The following is a 20,418-nucleotide window of genomic DNA, read 5'->3' as shown; positions in this document are numbered from 1 at the left end:
AAAATAATCATTCCATCAACTCAGGGCAAAAAGGGTCCCCAAATACGCTTCTGTTAAAGCAGGAATTAGTAACCCACCCTGATACTCTGATCATCGCTTGTACTAATGTGATGTCTGCTAATAGACCTATAGATTCCTTATGTAGGTCCAGAGGTCAAATCAGGGATCTAAATCAGTGAGATTAATTTCCTTCATTGGATCTAGGACGGTCTCTAGCAAACAGATAGGACACTGAATACTGCTGGAGCGCTTCCCTTAATAAGAACAGCATGTTGTATGAAACTGCAAAGATAAGGAATGGGGATGTACTCGTGACTTATTCCACTCGGACATTAATTTGTATGATTAAAACACAGCGGCCAACATGAAGCTGGGCCGGGGTAGCACGACTACCACCTTCAGAACATGCCGGGAGGTGTACAACCACACACGGGTAGCCACCCGGCAGGCCGCAGTGCATTGAGTACAATTTATAACATGTTAATCATTAAATTAAACCTACCCTTCAAAGTCTTGTGTCGTAATAGTAATGCACCGATCTATTCAGAACGTCTTTCTCCAGAACCTAGCAGGACTCACTCTGTGTTTTGGCAGAGCCCTCGGGACAGGAGCTGCTGCGCAGACGTTTCACAGTTTACTGTTCAGGAGCTCAGGTGGGGTTTTTAATAAAAAACCCCCATCGAAAGCTGCGTTTAGAACGTCGTCCAACGAGTCCGCCAGCACAAAGCGCAGATCGCGTCTCACGTTAAGAGGAATTTCTTCCAGGTCCTTGTCGTTCCGCTTGGGAATAATGACCCGCTTGAGGCCGGCTCTGTGAGCCGCGAGCACTTTGTCTTTGATTCCTCCAACCTAAGAAAACCAATTTGGATCATTAATGTGCAAAATAATACAGTAATATTTTAGCCCCTTAATAGATCGGAATGATTACTCTAGCTACAAAAGAAATTGTGCCAATTACAGACCAGTATCGGATTAATCTTCAGACCCCATCAGTGCTATAGGCGAGTGAATTAATAGTCAATTTATCATATAGGAGGTTACAGCTGTTAAAAGGATATTTAAATGTTTTTATATGGGGCGGTAAAGCAATAAATACAGAAATGGAGAGTGACTTGTGACCCAGATTAGCCCCTAATGGGGGCAGTATGGAATTATGACTCCTGTTTCTGCAGAGTGTCCCCAGCAAGAACTTCTTGTCTTAATTACTTGTGAATGAATGGGAAGGACGACGCTTGTCCTGCACAAGCCTCCTGGTGCATCGATCACTGATGGCCATTAATCCGTCTATAAAACCAACCCGGTGGACCCGCGGATTGTTAAAGGGCTCAGGTCCTCCTACTCACCGGGAGAACAAGTCCCCTCAGCGTGATCTCGCCTGTCATCGCCACGTCCGAGGACACCAACCGACCACTGAAGAGAGAAGCCAGGCACGTTACTATGGCGACCCCTGCAGATGGTCCATCTTTTGTGACGGCTCCAGCAGGGAAGTGGAGATGGATGTCTGTGTTGTCAAGGAGATCAAAACTTCCAGATGCTGCCAGGAATAAAGGAGACGGGGGCAATTGTTTCCTGTGCAACTCTCTCTTTTGAACAAGCCAGACTACGCTCGACGTTACATTAATCTCATTACAAGTTACTCTTCAGCACACATCATTCATGCAGCTCTCACAGCCCATCCTGGCACTGCCTGACTGGACTTCCTGCGTAAGGGAGCGACTTCCCCCCACGACGCAGGAAGTGTGAGCTTACAAGCTGCAGCCCATCACTGATCCTTAACTTTGTAAAGCGATTTAAGCTTTCGTTAAGTAATTGATTGCACTTTGTGCTGCACCACAGAACCTGTTGGAATAGAAGCCAACGTAGGCGCTGCAGAGGAGGCCATGCCACTTCTCTCCCCATCCTAACAGCCTGAGATCTGCCTGGTAACGTTACTCACTCACGGGGAATAAGCCGCCGGTGCCGCCGCCACGTACCGTTAGTTAGCTGGTATTTCTTTGCATTGCTGCGCAGCCAGCTGATGGCCAGATGGGCCGACTCTTTCATGACATCCCCTAGCTGTCCGGTAAGAGTGAGCTGTCCTTCCCCATCCATGCGACTTGCCTCCACAAACATGATCTCGCCCCCGAGAGGCGTCCATGCCAAACCAATAGCTACACCTGGCTGGCTCAGACGCTCAAACACCTGCAAAGGGAGAGAAAATAGTTTGTGTTAAAATAAAGGAAAGTGTTTTTGAACTGAAAAAGTAATGGCTCAAAATAAACTCCCTGTACATCATACACCTGCCTAACTACGCAGGTTATTTCTGCCGTTCACACTATACGTTCCCAGTCATTTGTCCCAGAAACCCAAAATAACTGAGCTGTCGGAAGGTTTGCCAGCGTCGGGCACAATTTAATAAATTCCCTCCAGTCTTATACATGAAAGCAGATGCAGCTGTTAACGCGCAGGCTGCAGCTGACTCTCTTTAAAGCACTGAAGCATACACACGTGTACAATACACGTTTTTCATCTGATAATCACATCACAGCACCTGTGGGCACGTCTGCTAGCCATCGGTTACTTTTTCTGCTCAAATTAAATGGCGACTCCGTGCAAAAAGCAGCATTTCCGTGTCAGTTCTATGACCTCTTACCTCTACCTCATACATGGGAGGCCCAAGGATGTCCTTCAACGCATGGCGGTCAATAAGAATCGGCATTTCCGGCGGCAAAGCCAGATCCGCTGCGATGGCTCCGGATTTGGGATCTTCTGGGAAAGTCGCCTTGGGTTCTGCGATAAGAAAATCACAGGGGACAGCGAGAGGATTATTAACGACACCAATAAATGAGATGCCTCATCAGCTAAATGTGACGTCTATAATAAACTAATCGCCACACTCACATTCCCGCAGGTCCCCTACGCCGCGTACCAAGAGACATACATTATTTACCTAGATAATACCAGTCTCCATTCATCTTATGCACTTAAACAGCAGGATACGTGTCATGAAGACGTGAATACACAGGTAGATGTGAACACGTATGTACATTTACAGACCCCCGTTAAAGGGAGACTCTTCGTGGCAGGTTTCGTTTAAGGTTACTTGTATTATTAGTGACATCAGGCGCATGTTATAGAAGGAGGCGGCATGCGCAGGTTTGGGAATCACATGCTATGTCAGGTACAAGAACAACATTCATTCACGGCCCATTCATTCGATAAACATCCAACTAGAAATCACCTTTAAATAATACACATTAGAGGGCATGCGGTAGTGATGGGGTTATTTCGTTAGATCTGAATGCAGCCGGCGTTATCATGGGGCATGTTTCACAGAATCACAGCTTGAAAGCACGCAGGATAACGCTCTATACAGATATCTGCCTGGTGGGATTCCTATGTACTGGTACACGCACGGTTAATGCCTATTGCCCATAGGGGCAAAGCAGCAATGGGCTGCATCCTTCTTACAGCAGGTGGTGACAGCTGCGACAGGACGGGCTGGTAACGACACCACCTGTGCTCAGGAGAGGAGGCCGAACCTGCCCCAGCTGGGGGTGACGGGTAATAAACGCGGCCGAATCATCACATTTAGGGCCCCGTGTATAATATCTGTACCGGGCACATTGTGAGCACGAGGAGTTAACTTTTACTTTACAAACTCAGCAAAATATTCATTCCAAAATGAGCGAAACAAATGTGAAAGTTATTGTGCTCTGGAAAAGCGAATTCATCACTTAGCACTATCCAGCCTGCGCGGCCGCGTCCCGCCACACATCTGCCCCTATTCCGGCTCCGAGGCGGAGGCTGCCAGCTTTCTTTCCCCCACGGACTCATGCAGTCAGCTAGCACTGGAACCTCTAATAACAATCCACAGCCTGAACAGCAATAATCTCATGTCCCCTCCGGTTAACCATCCGGGCGTCTCTCTGCGCAGAGAGCAACCTCGCCGTTAAAGGGAAGAGGGAGATCGGGCCGGCTGCCCCTTTAAAAAGGTCCCGTAACCTGCCAATATTCTGAATGTCAGCCATGTGAAGCGATATATAGCCTGTCCTGCCAACGGCTATCAGGTTCCCGGGCCGGCCGTGCCAGCAGCCCGCAAAGGTCACTTACGCCTCGGCGGTCAGATCCTGCGCGGTGGTGGAGGGGGCATTTCGGGGAACAGAAATACGTTGGGGCAGGCAAAGGTTTGCTACGTCCGGGTGCCATGTAACATAACGCGCTCGGAAACAGGATCTTGGGATTGCGTATCCACGTCTAACGGATTTAACCCTCTAAGGCCACAGGAATCCAACTAGCTGACACGAGCCGAAGCTTGGCAGAATGTGGCCTGCGATCCGGGACTATGAGCGGCTGCCTGATAATAGCACGCGGCGCGCGGCAGCCTCTCGGGGTACACCCTCGGCATTGTTGTTTTAAGCTGGGACTTTAACGGAGAGCTGGAGGATACTCCACATGGACAGGAAGCGAGCGTATTGTCCTTCCCTGCCGAGCGTTTGGTTTGTGGAGTGAAGTCACTTTCCTCCATACTGCGCGGGGGGAGCAGCCTGATCCCATAAAGCACTAAACACAAGTGTAACAAATCCCTTATTAAAACATCAGTCCTACGCCTAGTCACGGCTTTTACTGGAGGTAGTGTCACCCGGATCCGCCTTACAAACCCTCCATACAATGTTTCACAGCCGTGAGTAAAGCATCAGTCAGATGCTTTCCAGACTTGTTAGAGGAGAAGGGACGGAACGGAGCGCAAGCTTTCCCCAGCGAGTAAGTAAATGCACTCGAAAAGCAAACGCGGCATCCGACTCGGAGCAGACGGCGCTCGGTTACAGGCGGAGGGGGTCACACTTGCCGTGTCGGGGGGAAATGGTGCACCAGCTGGGGCTTTAATACCAACGGGTGAAAACACACGCGGGTTCCATGCAAGCAGGCGGATGATGTGGCGATATCCTAAGGCATGCAAAGCGCGTGAATAAACATACAACACGCACAGCAGCAGGTACAATCACAAGGGGGGGGGGGTGGCAGCAGCCATCGCTCCCCCACGCTAGTGAAAGCGAAGAGACTGGCAGGCGTCATAAAATTATTTCCCCTGTAATAACACCGAGGGTTTCCCGGCGGCTGCACAGTAATCCTTTGAGAAGGAGCACTAAGCTGTGCGTTGGAGACAGGTGCGGGGAAGGTGAGAAACATCCTGCACAGAACACGTCGGCCGGTCAGGAAACGAGCGCATTAAATCTGCCAGGTGCCGGAGGAGAGCCACGGAGCGAAACCCTGAAACCGACCAAGGGGGCTGCTTCACACAAAAAGTATTTTTCAGGTGTTTTGGCCCAGGGCCGACCTAGCAGGCGCGGGCTACATTTCAACATTAACGATATTCCTTCGCACGTTACCTTTACACCTCAAAAGTAAACGAGCGAAGCATGGACACGACAATGTCGCTGCTTCAATGTGGAACATGAAGGGTTAAACACTCCATTAACATTTAAATTTAGGTCATTGATCATATTCTGACCTTCTGCGCCAACTTCATACGAGGTCCCCATTTTGGGCTCACGATGTTGTCCTTCCGCCACTTTAACGGCAACAGCTCTGCAAACGGCCCCAAATTTCCGTTCCAGCGAGCGCACCCCTGCTTCCCTGGTGTACCTGCGCGAAAAAGGCAAGCATCTCTCACCGGTCACGATAAAGATACACCGAATGGTACGGACATTTAGCGATAATCATTGTGTGACATCCCTCGCTGCCGCGGCTAATGAATCCGAGGGCCCTGCTAATGCTGTGTACATTAAACATCCCCCAGAGTGCACTGCTTCGGTCATTCACGCCGGCTCTAGAACTAGAATCCCGGGTATTAGAGACCGCAGTAATATTTGTAGTCAGGTTTCATTACCTGGTGATAATTTCTAGTGTAGTTTCTTGGGGAATCTGGATCTGCTCTGGAGTCAGTCCGTGCTGGGCCAGCTGCTTGGAGATCAGGTGTCTATGGGCAATCTCGATCTTCTCCTCTTGGCTGTACCCTGAAGAGAGCGGGGTTACGTGTTACACACAGGACACACGTTGCCCCTCCGTAAACACGCCAAGCCAAAGACACATGCAAGAGACCCCCATTCACCAAAACAAGTGGGGAATTCTTAAGAAAGGTAGGAGGTCTAATTAAATGGCCAGGTTAGGGCCACAATAAGTAAAGATCAGTCTAACCCTACATGGTGCATATCAGACCAAGGATAAGCTAGCACTTACCTGGAACCTCTAATACTTCCATTCTATCCAGAAGGGCCGCTGGGACGGTGGCAGTTGTGTTGGCAGTGGCTATAAAGAGGACCTGGGAGAGGTCGAAAGGCACGTTCAGGTAGTGGTCAGTGAAGCTGTGGTTCTGCTCTGGATCTAGGACCTGCGCAATAGAGGCATCAAATGTTAATATCAATACCTGTGGTTACGAGAGAAAGAATACTGGGGTTTGGACAGTCACATTCGGTATAACCCCACACGCAGACCTCGAGGCGGCCATGTTCTGCCAGCTGTGTCTGTACCAAGTATTTTGTGTTGTCTCAGAACAGACTGGGAATCCCGTCTGCAATCTCACCACAATGAGACAATGCGATTTGTTACATTCACGGCGGAGTAGCGGACATCCCACCCCAAGCCAGATGGAGCAGGGGTCACAATGTTATTTCAGCCCCTGGATAACCTCGCAGCTGCTCTCAGATAAAGCCCGGGACGGCGGGCCCCACACTGGAATGAGGACGGCAGGGGAATTAAAGCAGAATAGTATTCCGATTTCATAACAAAGAGCGCGGCCAATTTACAATAATATGGCGGATTATCAGATTTCAGCCGCGCTGCTTTAACCTGTGGGAATCTATAAACAGGCTGATCCGGATACTGGGGATCTGACAGGGGAACAAAGAGATGTTCCAGCTGCTGCCCATCGCAGAACCTGCAGACGCACTGTATACAAAAGCAGCCTAGAACCTGAGGACGTAGAGAAGAGGTCACTGTATACAAGAGCAGTCCAGAACCTGAGGACGCATAGAACAAGGCCACTGTATACAAAAGCAGCCTAGAACCTGAGGACGTAGAGAAGAGGTCACTGTATACAAGAGCAGTCCAGAACCTGAGGACGCATAGAACAAGGCCACTGTATACAAAAGCAGCCTAGAACCTGAGGACGTAGAGAAGAGGTCACTGTATACAAGAGCAGTCCAGAACCTGAGGACGCATAGAACAAGGCCACTGTATACAAAAGCAGCCTAGAACCTGAGGACGCAGAGAACAGGGTCACTGTATACAAGAGCAGTCCAGAACCTGAGGACGCAGAGAACAAGGCCACTGTATACAAAAGCAGCCTAGAACCTGAGGACGTAGAGAAGACGTCACTCTATACAAGAGCAGTCCAGAACCTGAGGACGCAGAGAACAGGGTCACTGTATACAAAAGCAGCCTAGAACATGAGGACGCAGAGAAGAGGTCACTGTATACAAAAGCAGCCTAGAACCTGAGGACGCAGAGAAGAGGGCCATTGTATACAAGAGCAGTCCAGAACCTGAGGACGCAGAGAACAAGGCCACTGTATACAAAAGCAGCCTAGAACATGAGGACGTAGAGAAGAGGTCACTCTATACAAGAGCAGTCCAGAACCTGAGGACGCAGAGAACAGGGTCACTGTATACAAAAGCAGCCTAGAACATGAGGACGCAGAGAACAGGGTCACTGTATACAAGAGCAGTCCAGAACCTGAGGACGTAGAGAAGAGGTCACTGTATACAAAAGCAGCCTAGAACCTGAGGACGCAGAGAAGAGGGCCACTGTATACAAGAGCAGTCCAGAACCTGAGGACGCAGAGAACAGGGTCACTGTATACAAGAGCAGTCCAGAACCTGAGGACGCAGAGAACAGGGTCACTGTATACAAGAGCAGTCCAGAACCTGAGGACACAGAGAACAGGGTCACTGTATACAAGAGCAGCCTAGAACCTGAGGACGCAGAGAAGAAGGCCACTGTATACAAAAGCAGCCTAGAACCTGAGGACGCAAAGAAGAGGGCCACTGTATACAAGAGCAGCCTAGAACCTTAACGAACAATTAACTAGGACACTAAATTCCCAGCACATAAAACCACACAGACCGGTAGTTATAGGACCAGGATAGTGAATAAAGAATCCCACCCACCACCAAATAAAAGCTCCTCATCCCATGACATTCCCAGCAGCCAGACACAGCAGCAGATCACATTAAAATAAAAAATCAAGCCGACTACGAACATCAGCCGGGTCTGCCACGTAAATTAAATTATTTCGCATAATATTGTATTAAAATAATACACTAGACAGGGCAATCCAGGTCAGCGGCTGCCGTCCAGAGCTGATATTATACCAACTCCAGTAAACGATACTAAAAAGGAATAGACACAGAATCTGCCACCAGAAGCCAGACCGACCGGTCCCGTTTTCCGTACATTCTAGAGACCTGCTTCATTTTAATTTACTTTGTGTTTTATCTCTCACTTCGACGGAGGGATCACTGTCAGGGTACGCTATATGTTTACTTAAAAAAAAGGCTGCAAATGTAACCAGTTAACTTTCCAAATGCCTTCTTAAATTTATCGAAACATCTTCCTAAACCTATGTCCAGACTTTCGCTGTTTGAAGTGTCGCCCAAAGAACTTTCAAGGGGTTCTGTGCACCCACCGACTGATCGGGGGGGATTTGTATGTCTCCGGGTTCCCGCATAGATCTTAAAAACACGGAGCAAGTCTCCCAAACCAAATAAATCCAGTTTACAGCCCGGTATAAAGCAGGGAATGTACGCCAGGTTGTGGGATAAAGTAAAAGTGTATTCGTGCCACCAAATGAATAGTTTGCCGCCATCCATGCGCGATCCGTTAAGACGGCTGAGACTGCCCCGTCTTTCCCCAAGAGGAAAAGAAAGGTCACCTAAAATTAGAACAAAGTCCCCCTGTTGTTCCTCGGGGCTTGGGAACAGGAAGGCGTTTTGTTTTCCTTAAAGACTTGGAGGACAGGAAGTATGGGCCATTCAGCGATCTGTCACGCGCCGAGACGTACGCGTCCTTTGGGGGGGCACGCGATCACACGACAGATATTGCCCCTTCCGAGGTGTTTTTCAGTTTTACGTTAATAGTGTGAATCCTGCAGCATCAAATCTATGCTTATGACGAATGCGTGGATCTCGGTGAAGGAACACAAAGCTCGGTATACATTGCATACATTATTAAAAACACGGCTAACTACAGTGTTGCAAATACATCCGTCCTGTATAATTCAGAGGCAGGGTATTAGATTCCGTTGGGATCTGCGCCGTGATATTGTGTCCCTCCCTGCTTGTTTCCTAAAGAATAAAAAAAAGACGAGTGTTACCAGAACGGCCAGGATATGGCTTATCCGCTCCACGTGTCCCTAATGCCCACGCTTTTTCTGCAGATCGGCCGATCCGTGAATGGGATGGAGGCGCAGAGGACATCGTGAGATCATTTACGACCAGCTGCCGATCCGAGGGCCTCCTGAGGTCACGCTAAACCTTAAGGCCGCTTCTACCGCAGCTCAAATACAGCAGCAAACAAAGGGTTATTCTTCTCAACAGCGACCTCAGCAAGGCTACCCACCAGGGGCCAAATTACCCCAGGCACAAAGACCACGCTGTCAAAGGTTAGGCACAGTTTGAACATCATGAAGGATAATCTATAATAATAAAAACGTAGCCTCTCTCCCCTCACATGCAAGGATCAGGCTTTCCGAGCAATTTCTTTGTACATAACGTGATCCCTCTTCCCAGGGCCGGGGGATTATAAAGCCCCCATCTACCCTAGCAGTAGAGAAACCAGGAGAATCTCCTTCCGACAGACAACGTGGAATCGCTCGGAGCGTCACGAGGTTGAATTCATTCTCCTGTTTAGAAATCACGTGGCAGTCAGCTCGGCGAAGCGTACGGGACAAGGATCACGAGGTCTCTGCTAACGAACGACCACTCCGAAAAATCAGAAATTCCATTTGGCGCGAGCATCCGACCTCCCGGCAAGGCTCGCTCTTTCACCGGACAACACGAAGGAAATGGTATTTTAATCTGTTCTTCTAGGAGAGCTCGGGGCTCATGGCTGCTACCGTATCGTTCCAATAAACAGAGCAATCTCAGACGCACACACAGATATGTTTATGGCTATTATCCTCGCTGCCCCAAAAGGCTTAACAGCTGCGAACCCATTAAGGTTTTCTTGTTTTTCATGTGAATTCTTCTGTAATGTTGGTCGAAATTGTTGTTTTTTTTTTCTTCTTCACATTCGGCCACCTCGTAATTTTCTGGCTTTTTACAACGGCTCTTAAGCTGCGCCATAAACTGTGGAATTTTCAGCCGGTCTTTGCTCCAAAATGAGTCCCTTATAAAAAAAATAATAATAAAGATCGTGTGCTTTGGCCACGGTTCTTCTGCATTTGCGCTGCTTTTTAGACCTTGATTTCGTGTTTCACACACAAACACATAGCCGGTCCCAGCAGCTGCTGAAACCTTGTAGGTTCCTTACGTGTCATCCGGTTCCGGTATATCGACGACATACAGGGTGTGAGAATTTCCCTGCAATTGCTCAGGATTTTTTAGATTTAAGAAGAAAACAATTAGGTGGCATTGTCAAAATACACATCGCTTTCTACGTCAAGTAAATAAAATGTGATATTGGATTTATAGTCCCCGGCAGAGTTATCAGGAATATTTTATGCAAACTCACGGAGCTACCACGTTTCTGTTTTTAACAAAAAAATAAAAATAAATACATTTTTTAATATATATATATATAATAAATATATAAAATAACTAAGGAAATGGCCCCAGGATTGGGGGAGTTTACCTCTAAGAGAGCCGCGGCTGGGTCCCCTTGTAGACTTTTCCCCAGTTTGTCAACTTCATCCAGGAGGAAGACGGGGTTATTCACCCCAACTATCTTTAACCCGTTGATTATACGGCCTGGCATACTGCCCACATAGGTACGCCTGGAAAACAAGTACACAGGTGACTGAGACGAATATGTCTGTGTTTCGGGCCTTCATATAGCACTGCATGGTATTAAGGGTTTTGAATGTGATATGCTCTTTAACTCTATCATTGCCATGGGGGCAATAATGCCTAAACGGGGTCACAATGGGAGTTAACTTCTACATTCTTAAAGACAGAGATTAAGAGGTTCCCCAGGACAGCGCAGGTAGTCACAGATATCAGAGGTGTGATACGTTTCCCTGGGGTGGGAGGAAGTTTACTGCGGCCCCCTGACAAGTAGAGAGGACTAGCGATATCGCCATCTGCTAAAGGTTCAGCTGTGAAGGACAGGATGGGAATTCCTGATTTAAAACGCTTATCTCTCCGTGGTGTATAAAAAACGTAGTATTCTGCTGAACAAAATGCTGTGTTTGTGAAAAAGGAAAATTCCCAGACAAAAAGATTTGTAAAACAGATATTAAATCTGCCAGGAATGTTTACCTTCCAATAAAGACATTATTAGACGCGTCACTTTCTGCACTGCCGTTCATTAACACATGCAGCACACAGACAGCTGGGAAACCAACACCCTACACATTCCAACTTCTGGCCCTTTTGGTCTTTATATCCATCAATTTGGCTTAACAAAAGCAAAGATAAAATCCACAAACCACCGGATGAAAGGGAACATGTTCCAGGATTGTGTTAGCGAGCACATTTACGACGGCTACCGCTAAGTTAATTAGTGCAGTTTAGCATATGGCTCTGCCCTGCATCTGCCTAGGTTCCTGTATACATTATAAGGCAGGAACCGGCACAGAATAGAAAGTGCGTGGATACAGAGTGCATGGGGATGGGGAAAACACAGCGAGCGGCACCTCGCATATACGCAGAGGATACAATGCGTTGGAGAAAGGGATCTCACCTGTGTCCTCGGATATCCGATTGATCGCAGACTCCTCCTAACGCGATCCTGTGGAATTCTCTGCCCAAGGTTTTCGCTATGGACCTTCCAACGCTGGTTTTACCCACTCCCGGGGGCCCTACAAAGCAAAGAATTGGCCCTTTCAGGTTGTTCTTCAGCTGTCTAACTGCCAGGTACTCCAGAACTCTCTTCTTCAGCTTGGCCATGGCATAATGATCATTATCCAACAGGATCCGGGCCGCTCGGATATCCAGGCGATCTGAAAGAAATTCAGAGTCACAATACAGCCCAAGTACATGTCCGGCTCTCACTAAGCGCAATGACTGCCCACAATACAGGCCATTTCCAAAACGTTGAAGTTTTGCCCTCTAAGTAGCAGCATTTGCTCATTATATATATATATATATATATATATATATATATATAACACTTCTCATAATGATAGTTTCTTACACTTTTTTTTTTTAAATTCTCTGTTTATTTTTTGCCAGTACATAAAACTCTCCCTATTCCCCGTTTCTTTAAATAGCAAAAAACGATTGGCATGCATTCTGTTGACCGTTACATTTTACTTTTATTACAAGTGATTATTTTTAGTAATATAGCTGCCGGTTTAAACGGTCCTGGGACTGACGACAGGCGCCTACTTGGGCCAGATCTCATAGTTAGTACATTGATATGTGTTTTGTCATCATTAGTGGACATAGCGAGATCGAATGGCACCGAGCCGAGAGTCTATAGCGTGTTCCCCTGCGGGCAGAGCACTTTCGGGGCATGACGGCGAGGCGGTGGGACTTCAGCCGTATCACATGGCTGGAATGTCAGACTTTCCCCTGGGAATCTGTGTGTTATTCCGCTGCGAGGAATGAGCCTCTCTGTGTGGTTAAAAGGTTATTCTTTACTTTGCAAAAACAATTACTTGGCGCGCCCCCAAGTTTTCTGCTTCCCGCTCTGCGCGGATTTTATTTTCTTTTCCTAAATTGCGATAGGGAGAAGTAGCGGGCATGGGAACGTTTGAACCCAAATCGTGCAGATACACGCCATACTAACGTTACAGGGAAGACGACAATATCTTTTCCACTTTCAGCAAGAATCTTTCAATTTTGGAGCCACTGAAAAACTGGGCTTTGCCAATATACGGTATCACAATATACGGTATCACAATATACGGTATCACAATATATACGGTATCACATGACATCTATCACTATTAATGTTGTTGCAGTATCTCGCATCTAGTGTTGTCATTGCAGATGCCTTTCCCACTCCTGGTTTGCATGTACAGCTCACCCTGTGGCACCTAAGGAGTTAAGGGACTATACAGTGGGTCTCTATTCACCGAGTTAAAGCGTCTCTACGCATCCCTTGAACGAAGCCAAACATGAGATCTAAGCCCCCGACCATTGTCTCCGTGGCTGTACTTGAAATACTCAGTATTAACCCTTTCAGCACTACGCGTCTCTCTTGCTTTAAACAGTAAAGCTTATGTTCTACATTGGTCTACAAACCTTACTCTCCCGCCCCAACATTGTACAAGGCACCATTAACCCCTTCGGGACATGGGGCATCACACGCTAACATGGCTGATGAGTACAAGAGGGGTCACCACATGAACAAAAGAAAAGTCCATGCCAATCCCCGGAGGTCAGTTAATAATGTAAGCCTGTATGCAGCGTGTGATCCACCCACAGACCGAGGCAGCCCAGGAATTCAGACAACAATCACACCAGTCATCTGGCCACAGCACACAACAACACACAAGCAGCAGCGGAAGGGCCAGTGCTGGCCACAGACTAGTCGCATATATTGGCAGCTGGCAACGATTACAATGTGTGACTACTTCAGGAAGGATCACACTGACCGCTAAGAATCACGTTCCCAGCCATAGATTCCATGCTTAATGTTTCACTAGCCATATGTTATAATTTAGGAGCTGGCGTTCAATATATTTATGTATAATTAAACAAAAATCTACAATTTAACAGGGAATTCCCACCCAGTCTGCCTAACTGCTACTAGAAGCACACATAACAAGCGTTGCTACTACTAGTACTACAGAAATGGGCCGCAAGGGACTGGAAACATTTATAACGCAGCTTTAAGGGTCTTCACTACAGACTACTATATCTGCCTGAAGGCAAAGCCATGCACCTACAGCAGGACCCTTCTGCCAGAATGTCTTCATAGTGATTCTCTATGATATATATATATATATACACGTCTAAAAGGGTAGACTGGGTCCCAATCTGTGGCAGCGCTGAGTTCTGTACGTTCATAGTGAGTGCGAACTCGGCCACCTTCTAGGTTTCTCTGCCGAAGCGATTAATGATGAGAAACCAAATGCATGAAATACTGACGGGCGGATCTGAAGACTTACTTTTCTGGCATGCTGACACGGAAATGTGAATACCGCGCCGAATCTGTAAACAGGTTATGTAATAAAATCACTTTTACCTTCCACTGCCACCTTCTGGCAATTTCAAGGCACGTATAAAGAAAATCTACTTACCGAGAATTTATTTGCCTCGCTAATCTCCTAAACTGTAAAATCAGCCCCTATCCCTATCCATGTAATTAAAAATACATACCAGAAGGTAATGCAAAATATGAGTTTTTGGAACAAGGGCTGCCAGACGATAAGCAAGGAAAAGAAAATTGTAGAAAATTGTAGAATTTTAATTTTTTCTTGCAATTCCTGGCAGTCGTTAAACTAGAAATGTCACGAAAGTCACGGGAGGAATCTGAAAGATGTTTCCTGCAGAGGCTCAAACGGATGACAAGCCCTGAAGGACAGCGAAGGTGCCTGTGTAAAAATAATAAATCGGGAAGAACTCCTTTTCCATCTCTGGTAGGGCAAGAAAAAAAAACGCGGGAAGGGTATAAGGCTGGGGAAATTTCTAGATTTGGTTCTTGCTCTACCTGAGATGGGAGGAGTCGTCACTATATATATATGTATATATATATATATATATACACACATACATACATACATACACTCACATATATACTTTGATAGACCATCTACCGATTTATCCTGTAAAAACTTCAAACCCAATTCGATCCTTGGTCCTGTCTTATATTGCATGAGGTTTGTACCTCTGCGCTCAGCCCCGCACCTGCTTCCCGAAAGTCTGCTCCCCCTATTAGAGACATAGAATGTGACGGCAGAACAAGTTGGTCAATCTATTCTTCCATCTGGAAAAAGGTCGTTTTTAGTCATTGATCTTGTCTCAGATTTAGGATAGCTATACGTCTATCCTCACTATATTAGCATGGGAAGAAATGTGCCCTTTGTCTCACAATGCTGGCAGACCTTGCAAGATTACTTAAATAACATCAGCTTTGATGGCTGACATGAGATATCTGGACACACACAGGCCGGAGAAAATACTTAGAACACAAAGAAGGGATTATTAGACAGAGCCCCCAAAACACTAAAAATAACTGAAATGTTCAGTACCAAAATGAAATATCACCACCTAGTTTCCCATCGGACATTTCAGGGGCAGGAGGGATACGAAAAAAACCCTCCATGATACCAAGGTAAGACTCAACCGTGTCTCAGGGGCACGGGAAGCAGAGTCAGGAGCAGCCACACACTGACCTGTCGTGCTTTTACTCCATGGCAGTTCAGACATCAGCTCCAAATAGTTCCTTGTTAAGGCATACTCAGGCATGGACTGGGGCATTTTCTTCAGCCTAGAAGGGTATCATGTGAATCAATTACTCTCCCTGCTGTTTATTGTACTAATTATTATACACACTATTTAGGAGGTGAAGGAACGGCTCTCTTCCGTGCAGTTACAAGATCACTGTACATCTTATTTACAGCATTTTTAAAATGACTTGGTTTGTACATTTTATGGACTTTGACTATTTTACGATATGTATGATATTTATATAACACTGTGTGTGAGAATATTAAACATGTTTTTGCTAATTTACCGTGTTAACGAAGCTTCAAGCGCTCACACCGGTTTATTGTTATTGTATCCATTTTCTCACGCATCCCTGGTGGTGTTAGAGCTGCCACTACTCCTTTTTTCACAAATCTTTTTGACCTTCTGTTCTTTCTCCCCACTGTCTCAGGCTTATACTGAATTTCATCTTATTATAATCTAAAGGCTGCCCACACATACTAAACCTGCCAAATCCAGGTCGTATTCCCACAGCTGGGTTTGTGTGATACCCCAGCTATTCCATTAACACATCCCAAAGACACAAGAGAAGAAATCACGTCACTTTGCTGGCTGAGGACACAGTTAACACAGCATGTTATAGGTTAACATGTTCCTGGCAAGCAAAAGCAACACGGGTCCTCTTTACAGAGCGGGAGAAGCCTGATATTTCCACGCGGGGTGTAAAGCTTTTACCTTTTTATTTCCTTTACGCAGACTTTTAGGGCTTGCTCAGGCATGTTTGACGATTTGATTTTTTTCTCCAGGAGGATGATGTCATCTGAATCTTCCTCCTCATCTTCCGTGTTTTCCAGGGAAAACTGCTTTCCACCAATTCCGCCGATTTTCCTCAGGGGCCGTATTGCTACCACCTGGAGATAATTCAGAAAAGTACATCACTCAGTACATTGAAAGGGGACAGAATAGTCATTATCTATCTTATTCTATATGCATTGCACCAGGAACTTTCAGGGTTGGCTGACAACGTAAAGCAGGTTTACTGACTGAAGTGAGCTTGACTGCCATCTCAATCACAGTTAGTCAACTGTTGCTATGAAAAGAAACTCATCTAGACTAAAATCAAACTCACAGAAAACAGCTTCAGCTTGACCCCTAGCCAGGAAGCCACTTAAAAAAGGGAAGCCCAAATCGACCACTTCACATGACATACTGATAGCCGACTCCAGCAATCAACTCGACGGACACTGAGCAAACTGCAGCTGCCAAACGGAACTTGTCTCATTCAACAGTTTGCGAACAGACTAGGAGCTGTACAAGTTGGCTCAGTCTTAACCAAGTTAACCAAGCTCAGTCTTAACTTGGTTAACTAGTCCAGAAGCAACTGAGAAGTCAGGGAACAGAGCTGCTGCTGTCCTAAACAGGGATTTTAACGATAAGGGTGAAACGCTTGCATTGTTAATCCAACAAACCCTTTTATCCTCGTCCAATTTGGGGTTTCGAGTCTTTTGCAAGAGTTTTAATCCTTCGATTTGTCTCAGTAACAGTGGGATGGTCACTTTAAAACGTTCTTCTAGACTAACAGCATCCAAAATCTGAAATAAGAAAAGAAAGATTACACTATGCACAATTAACAAACAAGAGTTCTGTATAAATATCGATTTGGTATACGCTGATAATAGTGGAGCGATAAGTCGGAGCAGCTGATCGGTTGCTATGATGATTGCCCCGTTTTTAACCAAAGAAAATTTACACACAGAACGATGCAAAGAGTAAGTCTGGCCTCTGACCTGGAGTTTTTCTTCATTCGTCGTCCGGATTATAGACGTCAGGACGTCCGGCAGCAGCTCCCGGGGCAGGTTATTTAATAAACGCTTCAGCTTGGCTACGGCAGGGACGGAGTTATCCAGCATGTCCACCAGCTAGGGCAACAAAGACAGGACACGTAAGACACAATGCGGCGCAAACCGAGCGATCACTTCTTCAAGTATATCAAAAACGTCACTTTCAATTATAAAAGTAAAATGACAATTTATACTGTATACAAAAAAGTAAACTGAAAAAAATTATTTATATAAAAGTAGATTTCAGGCATTTGCCGTATTGGCACACGTCAGAGTTTCTCATTAACTTCCTGTGAATGGATTGAACTGTTATTGTCAAATTATGGAGACTTGCCTAAGAAATACAAAAATCCCACCTACTCCTGACTCACACTCAGTGAGAAAAGCGAAACATGGCACCAGGAGTAGAACTAGCTGCAAGTAATCATTAGACAGAACCTCATTTGGTTTATATGGGGCACTAACTGGCAGACACAATCTGTACAGTACAGGCATGCAGGGATGAAGAAGTGCACTAACCTGCATAGCGTACTTGTAAAACTGCTCTGACAGATCCCCCAAAGCTTCCTTGAATTCAGCTTTACTGCTCAGCTGCTCCAGCCGGTCTAACTGCTCAACCACTGCAATGGGATAAGGTCTCTCCGTCAAGATCTCCGCCACCTGGAATCGGCAAAGGCCCGTGACCAGCAGAGTGAAATGAGGCTTGGGCCAGTTACTGCCTACGACCTGGACCGCCAGGGCTGCTGTGCCGATCCTGCCGGGAAAGAAGGAATGAGACAATTAGCCCAATACGGGGCTAAAAAGTAATGCAGTCCCCACCGTTTACACGAGATATTTGCGGCATCGCAAGGCGACATTACCCGACCCGTATAAAGATGACATTCTTATTTACTCTGTGCCTTGCATAGCAGAACAGATAAGATTAAAACACTGAAGGTCAGTGAAAAAGGTTAAAGAACTCCGTAAGAGACGGCACACGATAAGGCGGCAATTTGGAAAGAGGTAAAAGGCTGGAGTTCAGGAGGCGAGAAAAGTTAGCCAACTGAACAGCAACCTAATCTATAGATTGTGCCGGTGATTTGGACAAATCAACGTGTTTTTATTTGTTTGTGTTGCTTAGTTGCTGTGACATCCTTGCCTGGATATTAGTTAGGTGACAGAGGCATGTCGCACCATTAAACATATTTTACGTCCATTCGCAAAGTCCTCGGTCACGTCCAATTCTTTAATCAGATGAAAAATATCGCTTATAGAAGAGCATGGCTGTCCTGTCCTGGGAAGAAACACGGCCACATGGAGGAGAGCAACTCCTTACCGGGCAGACATCAACATTTTTACATTTAATAGTCACGTGACAGTATCCTTGAGGAAAAGATATACATAGAAAGTTGTTTGAACCACTTATCATGGGGTTTGATGCGAGATAGGCTGGAGGCAATCTCTCTTTCACTTTATTAAATAAATTGTGGGATATTTGTCTATCGTGTATTTTTAGCTCATTATTTCCATGGAGTTGTGGGACTTGACTCGGGTATTAACTCCGTGCTCAGATAAATACCCATCTTTTCTACCCTGGCACCTTGCCATGTCACCTGTCCTTGTGCCCTCCTTCCCTTAGCAGACCTCCCTCTCACCAGTCTTCTTACCCCTATACCTAATAAAACTGCCCTCTCACCTGTTACTGTCGTCTTACCCCCATCACTCACCTGTCACTGTCTTCTTACCCCCATCACTCACCTGTCACTGTCTTCTTACCCCCATCACTGTCTTCTTACCCCCATCACTCACCTGTCACTGTCTTCTTACCCCCATCACTCACCTGTCACTCATCACACTGCCCTCTCACCTGTCACAGTCCTCTAACCCCTATCACTCACCTGACTGCTTCTCACCTGTCACTGTCTTCTTGTCCCCGTCATCTGCCCTCTTACCCCACTTCCTGTCACCTATATTGTTCTTGTACCCCTATCATCAGACCGCCCTCTCACCTGTCACCCTGTCCTCTCTCATGTCACTCTGCCCTCTCACCTGTCACTGTTTCCTGCCCTTCCCTATACTGTTCTCGTATCCTGTCACACTACCCTGTCACCTGTGTCTTGTTGCCCCTGCCACATGCCTCTCCCCGTGCCCCCTGTCACCTGTGCAGGGCAGGTAGCTCCTCGGTGTCAGTGGCTGGGTCGCTTGTGTTGGGTATAACCCCGATAATGGTGCTCTTGAGCGAGGTTCCCCTCAGCAGCCTGCTGCGCACCAGTTCCATGTTCCCGGGGGTGTCCACGCTGGTCCGCATGGTGGAGCCAGGCAGCAGCACCCCCTCCTGTGTCAGCAGCAGGGGCAGGCGCCTGGGGATTTGGATGGAGCCGCTGGACGCCATGGTTCGGGGTCCTGACAGGAAGATAGGTGAGCGTTAACCAGTCGATAGCTAGAAACGACCGGGGCAAAGTGCAGCTGAAAGAACTACAAGGACGGAGAGCGGCGTGAGACAAACTACCTCCAATTCCGGAGCGGGCTGTTTCCGCCAGCGGCGTCTGCTGCCCCCTGGAGGCCAAACGCCAAACTGCAGTAAACACAACGCGCTTCCGACAGTCAGTGTTTGCTGCCCCTCGGGTACCGAGCCCCCCGAAAATTGCCCCTAGGGTACCGAGCCCCCTGAAAACTGCCCCTGGCCTATTCTACTCGTCGAAAACAGATTCCTGGACTATTGTACAAACCGAGTATTACACCCAGAGCACTGTGACCCGATGACCCTGTTTACCTCAGATACTGCCACGCTAAACTGAGGTAATTATCCCCTTCAAATGCCAATATACTGTACACTAAGGTACTCACCGCAATATATATATACCCCAGTATACTGTACAGTGGGGTATTTATTCCTTTCACAAGCTGGTATATTATACTCTAAGGTTATTACCCCCCCACGCCTGAATATAAGATACACTGAGGTAATTAACCCCTCATATAACCCAATATACTGTACACCGAGGTAACTACCCCCCATACAGCGCAATATATTGTACACTGAGGTAAATACCCCCATACACCCCCAATAAACTGTACAC

At 46.7% G+C, this 20,418-nt stretch overlaps 1 protein-coding gene across 3 annotated transcripts; it reads right to left on the bottom strand.

Annotated features, from left to right (window-relative positions):
- Positions 1-627: 627 nt before the first annotated feature.
- Positions 628-19,730, bottom strand: LOC149299334 (lon protease homolog 2, peroxisomal). 3 transcript variants are annotated; one of them, XM_089486436.1, is made up of 16 exons: positions 19,498-19,730; positions 17,879-18,113; positions 17,306-17,437; positions 16,988-17,110; positions 16,254-16,429; positions 15,485-15,579; positions 11,881-12,139; positions 10,831-10,972; positions 6,220-6,370; positions 5,870-5,996; positions 5,492-5,625; positions 4,357-4,364; positions 2,633-2,761; positions 1,974-2,181; positions 1,344-1,534; positions 628-849 (listed from the first exon to the last, which is right to left on the bottom strand). In XM_089486436.1, exons 1-16 carry the CDS (start codon positions 19,728-19,730, stop codon positions 628-630), a joined length of 2,565 nt encoding a protein of 854 aa, XP_089342562.1. The 3 variants fall into 3 exon arrangements, with proteins under 3 accessions (XP_089342562.1, XP_089342561.1, XP_089342564.1); XM_089486435.1 differs by lacking the exon at positions 4,357-4,364 and having other exon boundaries at positions 2,633-2,769; XM_089486438.1 differs by lacking the exon at positions 17,306-17,437.
- Positions 19,731-20,418: the final 688 nt, after the last annotated feature.

This window comes from Sceloporus occidentalis, unplaced genomic scaffold, assembly GCF_023333645.1.
Source record: "Sceloporus occidentalis isolate IW3139 unplaced genomic scaffold, rSceOcc1.0.p SCAF_29, whole genome shotgun sequence".
In the NCBI taxonomy this organism is placed as follows: Eukaryota; Metazoa; Chordata; class Lepidosauria; order Squamata; family Phrynosomatidae; genus Sceloporus; species Sceloporus occidentalis.
Note: the sequence above shows the minus strand (reverse complement) of the source record. Positions and strands in the feature narration are given on the sequence as shown.